At 42.8% G+C, this 14965-nt stretch overlaps 3 protein-coding genes across 4 annotated transcripts; all 3 read right to left on the bottom strand.

Moving 5' to 3' along the window:
* Window positions 1-1392: 1392 nt before the first annotated feature.
* On the bottom strand, window positions 1393-5639 carry LOC127765650 (uncharacterized). 2 transcript variants are annotated; one of them, XM_052290600.1, is made up of 2 exons: window positions 5043-5639; window positions 1393-1751 (listed from the first exon to the last, which is right to left on the bottom strand). In XM_052290600.1, the coding sequence occupies exon 1, from the start codon at window positions 5536-5538 to the stop codon at window positions 5056-5058; it is 483 nt and encodes a 160-aa protein (XP_052146560.1). In that variant the 5' UTR covers window positions 5539-5639; the 3' UTR covers window positions 1393-1751; window positions 5043-5055. The 2 variants fall into 2 exon arrangements, with proteins under 2 accessions (XP_052146560.1, XP_052146552.1); XM_052290592.1 differs by having other exon boundaries at window positions 5049-5639.
* Window positions 5640-6056: 417 nt separating this feature from the next.
* Window positions 6057-9449, bottom strand: LOC127765590 (uncharacterized). Its single transcript, XM_052290530.1, has 2 exons — window positions 9212-9449; window positions 6057-8666 (listed from the first exon to the last, which is right to left on the bottom strand). The coding sequence occupies exon 2, from the start codon at window positions 8598-8600 to the stop codon at window positions 6771-6773; it is 1830 nt and encodes a 609-aa protein (XP_052146490.1). The 5' UTR covers window positions 8601-8666; window positions 9212-9449; the 3' UTR covers window positions 6057-6770.
* A 3448-nt stretch (window positions 9450-12897) lies between these two features.
* Window positions 12898-13805, bottom strand: LOC127765677 (protein SODIUM POTASSIUM ROOT DEFECTIVE 3-like). The gene is made up of 3 exons (XM_052290622.1): window positions 13601-13805; window positions 13360-13435; window positions 12898-13260 (listed from the first exon to the last, which is right to left on the bottom strand). Exons 1-3 carry the CDS (start codon window positions 13790-13792, stop codon window positions 13133-13135), a joined length of 396 nt encoding a protein of 131 aa, XP_052146582.1. The 5' UTR covers window positions 13793-13805; the 3' UTR covers window positions 12898-13132.
* Window positions 13806-14965: the final 1160 nt, after the last annotated feature.

The raw sequence follows: 14965 nt of genomic DNA, 5'->3' as shown, positions 1-14965 counted from the left end.
CCAACGCACTCGCTATTCATCGTGTGACTGAAATTAGAAGAAGTTTCAGTCATATTTTTCTTTGATAATATTTGATGGTCAGGACATTGTCTTCAACCTCTAAATTAATTGGGAGAGGAAGGAAGAGAGAAAGGGTGGACTGACCCATGGTGGTGATAGTGATAGTGAGCCTTGATGCCACATGTAACTTAAATTACGGTAGATAATCTATAGATTAGTATAGGGGGTCGTCGGCAGGGAAGGGGTAAAGAGACAATATGGAAGCGTTTTTAGAAAGATGACCCAAGGTTTTGCAGAGATGGGTAGGCGGTGAGGCGTCGGAGTCGTGAGGATGAAGGAGGGCCTGGGGGAGGAGGATCCAGCAGTTCAAGCCGCCAGAGATAAGGAAGAAGAGGCAACATGAGATATCGACACTGGACTTGAGGAAGAAAAGGATGGTGGCAGCATGAATCCAACCAATATACGTATAAAGAAAAAGGGTGGTGAGAAGCGGTAGGGAGGTAGTAGTTGACGTGATATGAAGAGTCCATAGTGGTGGCAGCTAAATCGGGAGAGGAGAGTGAAGAGAGAGGTGTGAGCAGTGTCGGAGGTATGATGCTTACAATGGCTTTAAAATTACTCAAAAATATCATTATTACTGTAGAAGGTAAAGTCTTGTGTCGAACAAATATGACATAATAGTTGATCAAATATGCTTTAAGTATAGCACTAGATTAAAACTGAGCTTTTTGTTGGAAAAACAATTAGAACATCACCAAGAGACTCAAAATCAATGTCGTAATTCCAAATTTTTGATATTTTTTTCTTAAAGAACCAAATCCTACAATGCCCACAAAATAAAAAAAAACCAAAAAAAATGAAATCCCATCTTCGAAAATCTCGCTCTCCACAAGTATGGCACTATGCTCGTCCCCAATCTGCAAGGCCGCACGTGATCGTGTGGAGAGGCAGGTGACCGATCACCCGAATGGGCAAGCAAGAGCAATCACGCGGAGGGAGAAGCAAATGATTTTTGTTGGTAGTTTTACAGGGTTATCCACTTTTTTGAAGACTCAAATTTAGAGTAACTCTTAAAAAGAAAAATATTTTCATACCTTCAATACTAATTACAGAGTCTCAGCAAAACATTTAGGGGATTAAATTTGAGATAGCTCTTGGTGGCGCTCTTATTTAGACCGAACTACAACAAATACCTAAAGTGATTCCGGCGGTTGAAAAATCCACTGAACAGCTGACCCCGTTGATTAATCAGTCCCTCTATGTTCTTTTCCACCACTCGCTGCATTTCGTCCAATGCAGACAATCCACATTCAAACAGCAGGCGACTGCAGCGCGATTGAGAGGGGGAAAAAACTGATGCGTTGCTCAGCGGCTCAGCCCAACTCGAACATCTGGTTCACAGAGTCAAAAACGGTTTTGATCTGTACCTCTGGTCGTGTCTGAGGCAACATATATATTCGGCGCCCCGAGTCTTTCGGACTGAAACGACGATACATGAACATGGGTAACAACTACCAACACAACTAGTGGGTACCAATTATACCCAACTATATAGAAGGTATAGATACAAGAGCTACAGTACTAAAGCATTGTTCTATTCCACTTTGTTTGCGTGGGGCGACTGGCTGAACAATTCAGCATTTCAGCCTTATACACGAATAATTACAGACAGGTGCGAAGAAACAGAGAACACTGAAAGCCTGAAGCCTAAGCCGCTTCATGATGCCATATCAAGGAATAGACACCAGGACCTGAAAAAGGGAAAAAAAACGATGAGATTCTTCGTTAATCCATTTAACAGAAGCACACCTCAAGTTGCTGTCAGCTAAATTGGTAATTAATCAGCTTGTTTCGACAGATTTCCAAGAAATTGATCCATTGGAACGTATCCTTCAATTCATATGGCTATCACTGTTTGACTCGTGTGCTCCCACAATTGCTTCACATCACTGAGCCCTGGTCCATAGCCAATGTTTCTTTCAGTGTGTATGTATAGTATAGACACAGCGTGAGCTTCCTTGACTTCAAAAGGGTGAAACCCAAATGTATCTTTCGTTGTGACCTTGTGGGTTTTTCTCTTAAATAACATCCACACAATATCCTGTCAAAGTTAAAACAGGTTTCCCCTATTGAAAAATAAGTTAATACCATCCACACAACGTCCTGTCAAAGTTAGAACATGTTACCTCTATTGCAAAGTAGGTTAATTGAATGTTAACTTGGAAAAAAGAGAAGACATGTTGCATATGTTGCTTACGCACGAAAGCAGATAATCGGACATCAATAGGAGCTACACAAAATTGTGACCTTTTATCCAAGAAAAAAACAATACAATAGCATTGATCTATATCCTTATGATAACAAGGAAATCACATGAACTCTACTGAAATACACTGTTAAAGCAAACAATTCAAACAAGTCAAAAAGAACATACATAATCAGCACCCTGCAAACCAAATCTGATTTGGTCTAACCCCAAACCTAGAAATTATATACTATTGTTGTAGACTGTTGTTTCTTTTCACTAAAATTCATACTAAGTCAAATAAAGCGGTAGTAGTAGAAGGATGATAAGTGGAACTAGTGAACGAGTTTGATGTCCACAGGACCTGTGGCCACCAAGCATGCTCGTTCTATAGCAATCAAAGTTGATCGTCAGCAATTAAATCTCACACATAGTGATCCTTGCCCATCACCTAACATGAACTTCCCCAATAATAGTGGTTCATCTACATCATCTTGATCTGACTCCTGAGACTCCCAGGCATACCAACAACAGCTACTCTGTAGCACACAAACTTACTCTTTATCTAGTTGAAATCCAAAGCAAGCCCCTTCAAGGCATCACCACACTACTCTACTGCACTTGCCACTTTTATTTCCAAGATGCACCTGCTAGAGCAATCATCCTCTACTACCCAAATAACAATCGTGTCTGTCAGTCACTAATCAATTCATAAACTAAAGAACACTGACCTTACTTCATATGCAAACTACATGCTGTCATCAGTTGCAATATCAGCATGCTCGTCAGTGTCACTACTCCACGATATGTCCACCAGACCAAGCTGTTGTCAGAGTAGAAAGCCCACAGAAGACCAGAGGAAAGGGCCTTTGAACGTCAATCAGCTCACTGTACAATGTTTTCTGACTTCAAGCAGTGGCGGACGCAGGTTTAAAATACAGATGGGGCGGCAGAGCTAGCCCTAATTAGGTGATGGTACAACACATACAAACCATAGTCGCTGGTTCACGGCATTGGCGCAACAGCGCACGGCACGAACATCGAGAAAGTTAACAACGAAGATTGGTAGTCGAACAAACGTATATAACTTATATGTAGAGAGATAAAAAAAAAAGAGAAATGTTGTTAGACAATAAGGGGAACCACTTTCAATAGCTCGGGGGGTATAAAACGAGATGAAAAATTATTTAGGGGTTTAAGTGCTTCGCTAAAATAGTTCAAGTGAGTAAAATGGATTTTTTTATATATTTACCAATTTAACTATTTACTGTAGACTGTATTATACGCTAAAGAAATAGAAAGAAAATCGAATTTTATGTATGGTCAAAATGGTACTACTTATACACGAATTTTCATAAGTGTTTTTTTCCTATTATTCAATAGTAGACTAATGACTAATGTGTTAGAAATAGGACTAAAATAAGGTTTTGGGGTGTGGGGCGACACGGACTGTAGCTAGGCCGGCCGACCCACCCTGCCCAATGGGTGTGTCCGCCACTGACTTCAAGTAGGATGGAACGAATCTACTCAGGACAAAACACAAGCCTTTATCTCCATAGCATTTTGAACCTGTTCTTGGTCCTTTTGGTGATATAGCTTGTACAATTTCAAGGTCTTGAAAGCACTAAGTTTTTCTGTTTCCGATAATATAAGTGTTATTTTTAGAGAATAGGCCAGAGGCCCAGCTTTTTATAGAAAGCTATTAAGGTTTAGCTGGGGTGAGACCAGCTTACAGGGCAGTTCAGAAAGGAAAAAGGGCACAACCCGGCCAGACATAGGTTTTCAACCTCCAGTAGCAGAACTCAAACTACACAGGTCCAACTCTAAACAACAGAAAAAGCTACAAGGCGAACAAACAAGCTATGGAATACCACACCTATCCAACACCAGTTCTGGAGGGTCTAAAGGCAGCTACACCAGTATAATATAAGTGTGCCTCTGGAACTATATTTATACCGCCTTTTCTCATAAGGTACATTGAAAACTGGAGGTCAAATTCAGTATCCAATTTGTGGGTAAATGTACCCCAAGGCCCCACCTTGAATATTTTCATACTTGGCATGCCAATCAAGTATATTCATCTACTTATCAAAGTTAGTACTGCACAAAATCTATCCACAATCATCGAGGGACATTTTGAGGATAACAATCACTTGGAAATCCCTCAGTGATGTGAAATTATGAATACACAGAGTCTGCATATCAGACAGATTCTATATCATAATTATGCAGCTGACAGTTGATGTACAACACTGCGTCACAATGGTTTCAATTATCAGTGTTGAAAGATTCAGTTGGACTATAAACTACAAGCTCCATAAAGATGATTTGCAGAAACTGGAACTAATTTACAATCAAGTTTGGCAGCTGAAATTGTAATAAAGAGAGCCTATATTGTATTTCAAACGAGTAACCTCGTACTGGATTAGTAATATTCTGTTTGTATTCCGTTATAACTTTAAGTTCTCCTAAGTCCAAACGGTAGGGACCATTACAGCATAAAAACAACAGAGGTCTTGGAACTATTCATTTCCAGGCAAGACAATATTAAAATTTCACTCTTCAAGTAATTGGAATCAGCACTTCATATTCTTCAATTAAGTGGAGAGATTATCATCAATCCCATTTGTCTTTTAAACAAATTCTCCCGAACAACAAAGAACATGAAACAATTCAAAGCTATTATACTAAACAAAACAATAACATAGTGATCGTGTCCTAAGATTACATCGCCTACCAAGCCAAGCGACAAAAAAATTGAAATAAAAAAGGAAGCAAAGTGGTAGATTGCTAGTACCTTTACCTTTGTACTAAGAGTCGGCTTTGGCGGGGCACTCGAGGCTGGCGTTGAAGTGGCGGGCGGGGAACTTGGCGGAGACGGAGCCGACCTCGAAGACGAGCTCGTCGCCGTCGGCGCGGATCCCGGTGATGGACCACCACCGGAAGAAGGCCCTGACGCGGATGCCGCTGAGGCCGGAGATGCGGCGGTCGTCGAGCCGGCCCGTGAGGCGGTCGCTGAAGGAGGCGAGGTAGCTCCCCGCGGGGAGCACGATCCGGCAGCTGGAGGCGAGGTCCACGGCGAAGTCCCCCGACCCGGAGTCCAGCGTGTACCCGCGCACGTTCGCCGGCAGCAAGCCCCGCGGGAACCCGCGGTGCCGGAGCTCGTCGTACGCGGTGACGTCGCCGTCGCCGCCGGCGTCGGAGCGGACGACCGGGAGGGCCGCCGACGCGAGGAGGAAGAGCGCGGCGGCGGCGGCGAGGAGCGCGGCGGTTTGGGCAGTGGGTGTCGCCATCGCTGGCTCGCCGCTGCTTGGTTGGGGAGTTGGGATGGATGGGCGCACGCGGAGGAGGAGGGGGTGACGTGGAGAGGTGGAAGAGTGTAGAGCACCATGACAGTTAGGAGAGAGTTATAGCGTGTGCGGCGAAAAGTCAAAGATTTTTTTTCCTTTAAATAATCGTTTGCAACGGTGGCAGTTGGCAGTTTTGGCACTGAGCAAAGTAGGCCCGGCTCGGCCCGACCTAATTAGGCCCAAAAGGTAAGGACCAGCCAGAGTTTTTTCTTTAACCTGTGCATCGATGTGTTTCATACTTTCATGTCAGAGTTGTTCAAGTAGGAAAATGTTGTGCTAGTAGATGTACACGAGAATATGACCCGATCGAAAACAAGTGAAATTGCAACAGCCCAAAGAATCCAAAAGGCTTTTTCTGAAGACAAAAACTTCTGAATTCAGAGAGTGCAGACTGCAGACAAGACAGCAGAGGCACCAGCTATGCCCAAAAAGAAATGGGTGGCTCATTCTCTATTTAGATGGGACTATTTAAGTTCCTATTACATTGAATGTTTGGACACTAATTATAAATATTAAACGTAGACTATTAATAAAACCCATCCATAATCTTAGACTAATTCGCGAGACGAATCTATTGAGCCTAATTAATACATGATTAGCCTATGTGATGCTACAGTAAACATTCTCTAATTATAGATTAATTAGGCTTAAAAAATTATCTCGCAAATTAGCTTTCATTTATGTAATTAGTTTTGTAAGTAGTCTATATTTAATACTCTAAATTAGTGTCCAAATTCCCTGGATCCAAACACCACCTCAAGCTTAAGAGTTCTGAACGATAGAAAACCCATTCAAACAATGATTCCCAGAAGCTACCATGTTTATGGCAAACAACCATGTAGCAGTGGACAGCCTATTTCCACCCAAACTGTGAAAAAAAAAAGCATGCTGAAAGTTTTCTACTGTCCATTTTCATAGTTTGCAATCAGTTCTCCCTAGCCCATTTTGTGATCAACTGATCCCAGGTAACAGTCAGAAGCTTAACTACTATTTCCTGGCACATATTTGATATTTCAGCTTTTGGCCAACAGAAAAAACAAGATGTGAAACTAAAAGGATTCCTAGAACCTCTCTGTGTGCATAAAACAGTAAATATCTAATCTGAATTAGTTGCCAATAAAACAACTACTCAATACTAATTCATACATAAACAATATGATAGCAATAATCTAATGTCAGTTTCGTAACGAACACTTCTTTTGAGAATGTCCAAGAAGATGACATCGGCCACATTGAACGATTCGTTTTGGCCGTTTCAAGCTTTCTATCTTAAGAATCTTCATTTTGGGACGACCAGGAGGCCTCCGGATCTTGGGCGGGCGAAGAACCGCATATGCTTTGCTTCCTGCACCTTGTGCAAAAGAAAACGGGAGGTTCCATTGGCTTCTATCTGGAATTGAATAGATTGGCTGGGAGTAAGTTTCCCGATACTTCATTATGCTGAAGCATTCATGTGCATACAAGCGAGGATCTTCACCACAGGAAAGTAGTGCAGCAACAGCATGTGCACATGGAATGCCATATATTTGCCACCGACGACAAGAGCAGCACCTGGCTTGCGTATCCACAATGTTTGTTCGCTCAGATGAGACTATTTCAAACTCCACCTTGTTTGCTCGAAGGACTTGATAGCATCCTGAATCAGCGATAGCTTCAGAAATAAGTTTCTCGGCTGATGGAACAAGAATTGAGTTGTATGATAGCGCCAAGTTTTGCCGTTCAACAAACCAGCAGGTCAGTTGGTGTTTGATATGCTCCACAGTTTGCACTATAGGAAACTCATGACACTCCATGGCCCAGTTATATAATATCTCAGTTATCCCAAGATTAAAATGGCCATATCGGATACCCTCAAAGTAAGAAACTGCCCAGAGATTTGGTGGGAAACGTTGGAACCATGGCATGACATCTTGAACTTGGACCATATCATTTACCTTTGAATCAAATTCTGCTGCTGTTAGAGCATAAACAGCACTCCAGAAAATGTTCAGAAGTTTAGGATTTTTGAACTCGTCACGGAAATTCTCACTCACATATCTCAAGCAAAATCCATGAAAAGCAGTGGGGAAGTTTACTTCAACAGCTTCAACCACTTGTGATTGCCTTTCAGATAGTATCGTCAAGACAGGCATCTTATCCGTGTTAACTCCAAGCATCTTCCTCAGTTCTGAAAAAAACCACATCCAGTTTTCATCACTTTCAGCGTCAACAATACCAAATGCTAGCGGGAACATCATGTTTTCAGCATCAACAGCTGACGCACATAGCAATGTCCCAAGATACTTTCCCTTGAGGTCTGCCTTGTCAATTTCCAAAAGGGGTCTACATGCATTTAAGAAACCATGAATAGATGCATGGAACGACACGAACAGCCGCTGGAAGCTATTATCTGGTCCAGTCCCTTTGTATATTGCAACACTGCCAGGATTTGTCTGTACAATCTGCTCACAGTAGGCAGGAAGAAAGCGATATCCATCCTCAAGGGTGCCATGAACAGCAGCCATGCTTCTCTCCTTCCCACGCCATGCCTGCATATAAGAAACTGCTACTCCATGCTGCTCTCGGATATCCTGCAATATCTCTTTTGGCTTATACTGTGGGTTATCTCTTAGCGTTGCCTCAACGGACCTAGCAACCCAACCAACGGTAGCCTGGTGATGATGCAAGTCACGCACACCGTCGCACGTGTGCTCCCCGTGCAATGTGCGTACAGTGAAAGTTGGGACACCATGGCACTTTGCCACATGCACACGCCACGGGCAGCCTTCCCTCGCGCACTTGGCGATGAACCGGCTCCGGTCAGATTTCACGACACGGAGCTCGAAATGCATAGCAATGGCCATGTCCTTGACGGCCCTCCGGCACGCGTGGACATCGACAAACTCTTGCCCGATGACAAGGCCTTGCTCTACAAGATTCTGCTCTAACTCATGCGTGGGATCTACAAGACTCTGCTCTAGCTCCGCCGCCAGGTCTGGTTCAACTAAAATCTGATCGTCTTCCATCAATCATCCACAAGATTACAAAATCACTTATCGCGCCACATAGAAAGTTTGCTCGCAATTCGACCGCTGCACAAGATTAACACAAAACACCTAGTCATTCAATCGAAAAGAAAAAATGGCAATTCAAAAGAGGTACAGCCAAGTTCAAACCAAATTAGGGCAGGTGAGTTCGGTTGAAAGTTGAAGCCTACTCCCTCCGTTTCATGATGTAAGTTATTCTAGCATTTCCCACATTCATGTTGATGTTAATGAATCTAAATATATATATCCATCTAGATTCATTAACATCAATATAAATATGGAAAATGTTACAATGACTTATGTTGTGAAACGGAGAAAGTACTTTATTTACTTCCTATTTTTTCTTCGGAGGAAAAAATAAACTATTCAGTGGCGGATAGCGTGGAGCATGAGGTTGAGCTGAACCAAAAGTGCTACAAAGAGTCCACCACGCATCCATGAAATCCGCATGAAACTTAACGATTGAAATGGGATGAAACTTAACGATTGAAATGGAGGAAAGAAATCAATCAAGTCCCCGTGGATCTCCAACCTACTGAAGTGGCGTGGACGAGGAGCGAGTAGGGATAGTAGGAGAGAGAGATGAATACCTTCAACTCGATTCGAGTTGGAGGCGGGGGACGGAAGCCCCGCTTCCGCCGCCGCTCCAAACCCGCCCGCAGGGGCGTGCGCGCGAGGGGAGCGGCGGAGGGGGGAGGAGGCCGCCTTCCGCGTGTCTCCGGGACTAGCAGGCGGCGGCGCGCGGGAGGCGGCGGAGGCGGGGGCGGCGAGGGGAAGAAGAACGGCGGTGGTCCGGCTGGGCAGATCGGAAAGACGGGTGGAGGGGGTGGGGGGCATTTTGGTCATTCGATATTTTTCAGCCTTTTTTTTTCGAAATTAAAATTCGGGACACCGTTCAAGTCGAAAGTAGCGATGTGGTTTTTTTTTTTACAATTTTTATTTACATTTTTTTAGCATACACATATATCAATGCAATCTATTTTTTAAAAAATAAAATGACCAAAATGCTACTAGTTAGGTGGGACAAGTATTAGAAGTTTCTAAATGCATATGTCAACTAAATTTCATCTAGTCCCACAAAGATAAAATGGAATTATGTGGGTTTTTTTTACAATTTTTATTTGACATTTTTTTAGCATACACATATACAAATGCAATCAGTTTTTCTAAATAAAATGATCAAAAATGCCCCTAGTTAGGTGGGACAAGTATTAGAAGTTTCTAAATGCATGTCATTTCATCTAGTCCCATAAGGATAAAATGGAAAATAGAATATCACACATTAGGTACTTCCTCCGTTTCATATTATAAGACTTTCTAGCATTGCCCATATTCATATATATGTTAATGAATCTAGACACTGTGTCTAGATTCATTACCATATATATATATACATATATATATGGGTAATGTTAGAAAATCTTATAATATAAAATGGAGGGAGTAGATCGTAGTGACAAATAGATGACAACAAAATTATTACTTATTGCACATTAAATTATCTAGGCTCTTTATTTTCATTCAATAAAAAATACTACATGACCAATGAGATCAAGTCCTATATGTAATCACTATAATTAACCATAGTACAGAATATACTGTGTTGTAACCATGAATCCCTACGGTTTATGGCAAACATATATTTCTACTCACAAGTCACAAATGTTCTCCAGTTGCTTACTTGCTTGCGATCTGAATCCATTTAAGAATCCCATTTGAAACAAGCAGATTCAAAACACTACATTTAGTCAAAATATATTTATGTTTGACTTTTTTATTAAGCTCCAATTTTTCACTGTCTACTATTTTAAAAATTATGATTTATTTTCAGAAGTATTTGTATAAGCTAAACATACTCTGCTAAAGAAAAAAGAATTAAGTGAGATCAAACGAAACCATGCGAGCACAACTCTCGGGACATTTTACTACTCTCTACTTAACATAATGAAAATGTTATGTTATGTTAAGTTATTGAGTCTGCTAATGTATTACTCCATCCATTTTTTAATATATTATGTCTTTTGGCACGACGTTTCAATATTCTCCTTATTCAAAAAATGTAGATAAGTATCATTTTTTTACTTGTTTTATCACTTAAGAAACTTTAAGCGTGACTTGTATCCTTTACATTTATATAAAAAAAGTTGGGTGAATAGCTCATTTAGTCCTTCAAGTTTCACCGAAGGCTCAATTTGGTCCTTCACGTTTCATTTTGTCCACATAACTCCTCTAAATATTTGTTTTGGCTTGACATCATCTTTGGGCCCACTAAATATGCCATATGCCTATTTTTAGTCAATATTTCTATTAGAAAATGTCCCTTTTGCCCTTAATTTATGTACAACTATATATAAAAAGGAGAAAACCAAGATGAATAAATAACATTGTAGATATACTTCACATTATTTCAACATGTGCACATGAAACTTAAGTAATTTCTATCGTATACACTTGCTAGTACATAATTTATTTTCGTTTTACATAATTTACTATACATTATCTATAAAAAAAATCAAGCATACAATTTTTCTCTTATATATGTGAATAATGGGGGTATAAGTGTCATTTATCAAGAGAGTTGTTGGTTCAAGGATAAGTTTGAACTAAAATGAAAACTTGAAGGACCAATATGAATAGATTGAAACATCAAGGACTAAACTGAGCCTCAGATAAAACTTGGAGGACCACTTTGGCTATTCACCCAAAAAAGTTTATGGTGTTGTCTTACAAAATGGAGACAGTATATCATTGGTTATCGGTATAATCCACGGTTGAGCTTGGTGCTATCTTCATAATTATCCATGTCATCTAGAAACTACAGGGCATGTCCGGCTGTCTATTCTATGGCTGCAGCACAGCCGGCACCAATAGTGCTGCACACACACGGCGCCCAACAGGGTAGCACGCACACGGCACAGCCGTAGCTGCCGCAGCCAGCTTGCCGAATAGGCCCACTAAAGAACTCGTGTTTTTCTATGATTGCCTATAGTGTTGTATCTACAGTAGATGATATTGGCATACAGTCATCCACTGCTACTAAGGGGCAGTGCTACAGAGGATCCTTGTCCCTTTTAGGGCATTTGCAACTAAAGCCACACCTAGAGTGCCCTCACTAACTAAGGACACTCTTAGGGGCACTCATCTTCCAATGGAGGATACACCTAAGTAGAATCTTCAAAATCTGAAGCAACTGGATAAAGGTACTCAAGCCCACAGTGGGTGTCCCAACACAAAAGTCCACACTAGGTATTTTCCCATACTACCACTCTCTTCTCTTTTTCTTCGTGCCTATTCTTCTTCATCGCCCCTCTTCTCCTCCTTTTCTTCGCCTCGTAGCCTATCCTCCCCGCCTCGGCGCTGTTGCCGTCCTTCCCACCTCGGTGCCATTGTCGTCCTCCCTCTCCTTATCTCCCCCGCCGCCGTCGCTCGCCTCACTCTCCCTCCTCTCTCTCTCTCTCTCTCTCTCTCTCTCTCTCTCACCGCTCACCTCACTCTCACTCCCCCTCACTCTCTCTCTCTCTCTCTCTCTCTCTCTCTCTCCCGTTGCCGATGGCTACGAAGGTGATGAGGGCCGTCGCCGCAGCGTCGGCGAGCGGACAACGGTGAGCAGCGCGCGGATCTGTTCGTCGGTGAGCGGCGCGCGGATCTATTCGTCGTGCCGCGGATCCGTCGACCTCGCCGTCGAAGCTCCTCTTCGCCACCTCTCTCCCAGATCTGGCATGACGGCGCTGCCTACTCCGGTTCTACCCCATCGCACTCGTCGTCGACTCCGCCTCACCGCATCGAGGTGAGGGGCAAGAAGGGGAAACAAAGGGGGAGGAGGTAGGGGACAGGGCACCGGGTCGCCGCAATGTGTAGCCTCGAGGGAGTGGCTCCGGAAAAAGGGAGCTGAAGAGCCAGAGGCGTGCGTTCCCCTCGTGGGGGTCGCACCTCCCTCTAGGGATACGCCCCGCGGACGGAGGGCAGACAGCGTGAAGCGGGGGCACGCATTGTACGTGGCATTATAAGTCTTTGGTTACAGAGAACATGTAAGCAGATATGGTTGTGTATTGTGTATTGGTGGACGTTGTCGTTTGTTGTTTGCATTTTGCGCCCCAACCATCTCTTCGTGAAAAGACAATTCCTTCCTCTCCCTTTCCTTCTCTCATCTAAGTCAGCAAAATAATCATTTTAACAGGACTATACTTCCTAGTAGTATTGAGTTATATGTCCAAACAATAGCTCGTATACTCGTTTATCTTAAGATTTTCATTCTGAACATTTTTCTGCCTTTGAATTGAAGAGTCGTGAGAAACGCCAAGGGTCTTCCGACTAACTCCACAAGATGATGGGCTAGACGATCTGGGTTCGAAACCTTACCTCTTCTAATTATTTTGTATTAGGTCATTTCCTAATATTTGCATCTTTTTTAGTTGAAGAATCGTTTCTCTTAAAGATTACAATCGAGATCGGAATTCGTCCGATAAACATGTACTATGTATGACACGTTGGCAAAATAAAAGTACTAGCCACTAGGCAGCCGCCAAAATCTGTGCAGACTTCATCACCTTGCAGATGCTCTCCAGGACTTCCATGGGGTTGACATTGCCGACCACGGTCACCTTCTTGTTCTCCAGCTCCACCTTGAAGGACACCACTCCTGATCATGTCAATCGAGTAGAGAGATCACTATATCAGAGTATCAGCTTTCAGTAAGATCGATGAACATAGTGTTTACCAGTCACATTCATTCATGTACCTTCCATCTTCAAAATTTGCTTCTCAACCTTCCTCGCGCAGCAATGGCAGTGCATAGACACCTTCAGTGCTACTGTCTGCAGTGCACCGCAGCAGTACATGCAGAAAAACACAGCATTAAGTTACTGACAGAGAAATTAGAGAGGATAAAATCTAAAGGCAAGAAATGCTTTCGATTTCAGAAACAACTATATGCATTTTTTTTTCTGAAATGATGATTTCATAAACAAGGTAGTACGCACCTTTGGTTCTTTCACAGCTGATGATGATGCGTTCGGTTCGTCTTCAAGATCAGTGACCGGCACAACCTGTTCCAAGTGGCTCCTCAGCAGGCCGCGCCTCTCGCTGCTTCCCTCGTCTTCCTCCAGGTGATGATGATCTTCATTGGAATGCGGAAACCAACGGAAAGCCTTCTTCAGACCTCTTGCAGCCATACGGAAGCCCTCTGATTAGACACCAATTAACCAGCTTGATCACTCTTCAAGTATTAGCTTATATAGAGAATTGACAGAAGTCACAAGGTAGAGGCATTTATATGAGTTGTTGATCTGCATTCATGAGACAGCCAATGGCAGTCCTGCAGTACTATTAACATTGTAGCTTAACCAAGACAAATATGCCTGAAGGAAGATCCTGTGAGATCAACAAACAAGGAATCCATAACCATAAGTCCTTACAACCTCACTGGTAGTCTGGTAGATCTATCCGTCCAACCACTCACCAGTTGATAGAAAGTTAGAAATGATTAGACAACTATTATGTACCAGGTTACCAACCAGTACTGCATCTCGATATCACACTGGACTCCTGTAGAATGGCTGGGTATTAGGTTACCTGATCGATAGATATTTCATCTGAATGACAAAAATTATTTGTAAACTGGCCCTGCAAGACAGTTTCGTACCCACTCGAAGATGTCTTTTCAGCTGTACGCACGCGTATTTGATATTTCAGTTTACAGAGGATACGAAAAAAAAAGATTTCAGTTTACAGAGGATACCAAAAAAAAAGATGGTGGTCTGTTGTAGAGGGACTCTAGGCCAGAAGCGGGCCCAAGGTGCAGCAGCCTGTTATCCTTCCACCGATGGAAGCGGGCAGTGATCGCTGCTCTGTGAAGCCAGCCTCACACTGTGCCTGCCACTTTAGGGCCGGAGAAGCAAAGGCCTTCGCCAAAGCCCCTCGGCCCACTACGCAACTTGGAACGGGCAAGCCAGCAAGATTACAACAACATGGGGACCAGGATCAGAATCCACACCAAAACATCCGCAGCCACCTTAGTGCCCCCGCTTGGGTTACAGGCTCTCGCTACTGAGCTCGGCGAGGCAGGGTAGGCGAGCTGAATATTTAACTTGGTTTCCCTCTTTGTAAACTGTCGAGGTGGTACTAAAGAGGTGAGGAATAAAGCTGCTACTCACTACCGTTTTGTCATTTGTGGGTGTGTCTTTTCATGGATTTGGACCCCCGGCAGTTCTTCCTCTTGGAATTTGTGGCCTGGTTCGGCCTCTTTCAGCCGATAATGAGTTTTCTTTTGTCTCGTTCGAAATGAGTTTTTAATTTTTCATCTTTACAGATTGGTTATTTTCTGCCGTGCTGCACGTAACCCTTGA

Source organism: Oryza glaberrima, chromosome 1, assembly GCF_000147395.1.
Source record: "Oryza glaberrima chromosome 1, OglaRS2, whole genome shotgun sequence".
NCBI lineage: Eukaryota > Viridiplantae > Streptophyta > Magnoliopsida > Poales > Poaceae > Oryza > Oryza glaberrima.
Note: the sequence above shows the minus strand (reverse complement) of the source record. Positions and strands in the feature narration are given on the sequence as shown.

Excerpts from the sequence above, each read along its gene's own strand:
- LOC127765590 (XM_052290530.1), bottom strand. The coding sequence starts at position 8,600 with ATGGAAGACGATCAGATTTTAGTTGAACCAGACCTGGCGGCGGAGCTA.
- LOC127765650 (XM_052290600.1), bottom strand. The coding sequence starts at position 5,538 with ATGGCGACACCCACTGCCCAAACCGCCGCGCTCCTCGCCGCCGCCGCC.
- LOC127765677 (XM_052290622.1), bottom strand. The coding sequence starts at position 13,792 with ATGGCTGCAAGAGGTCTGAAGAAGGCTTTCCGTTGGTTTCCGCATTCC. Across the intron at positions 13,436-13,600 it reads CAGCTGTGAAAGAACCAAAG|ACAGTAGCACTGAAGGTGTC; the intron begins GTGCGTACTACC and ends GGTGCACTGCAG. Across the intron at positions 13,261-13,359 it reads GCAAATTTTGAAGATGGAAG|GAGTGGTGTCCTTCAAGGTG; the intron begins GTACATGAATGA and ends TGACATGATCAG.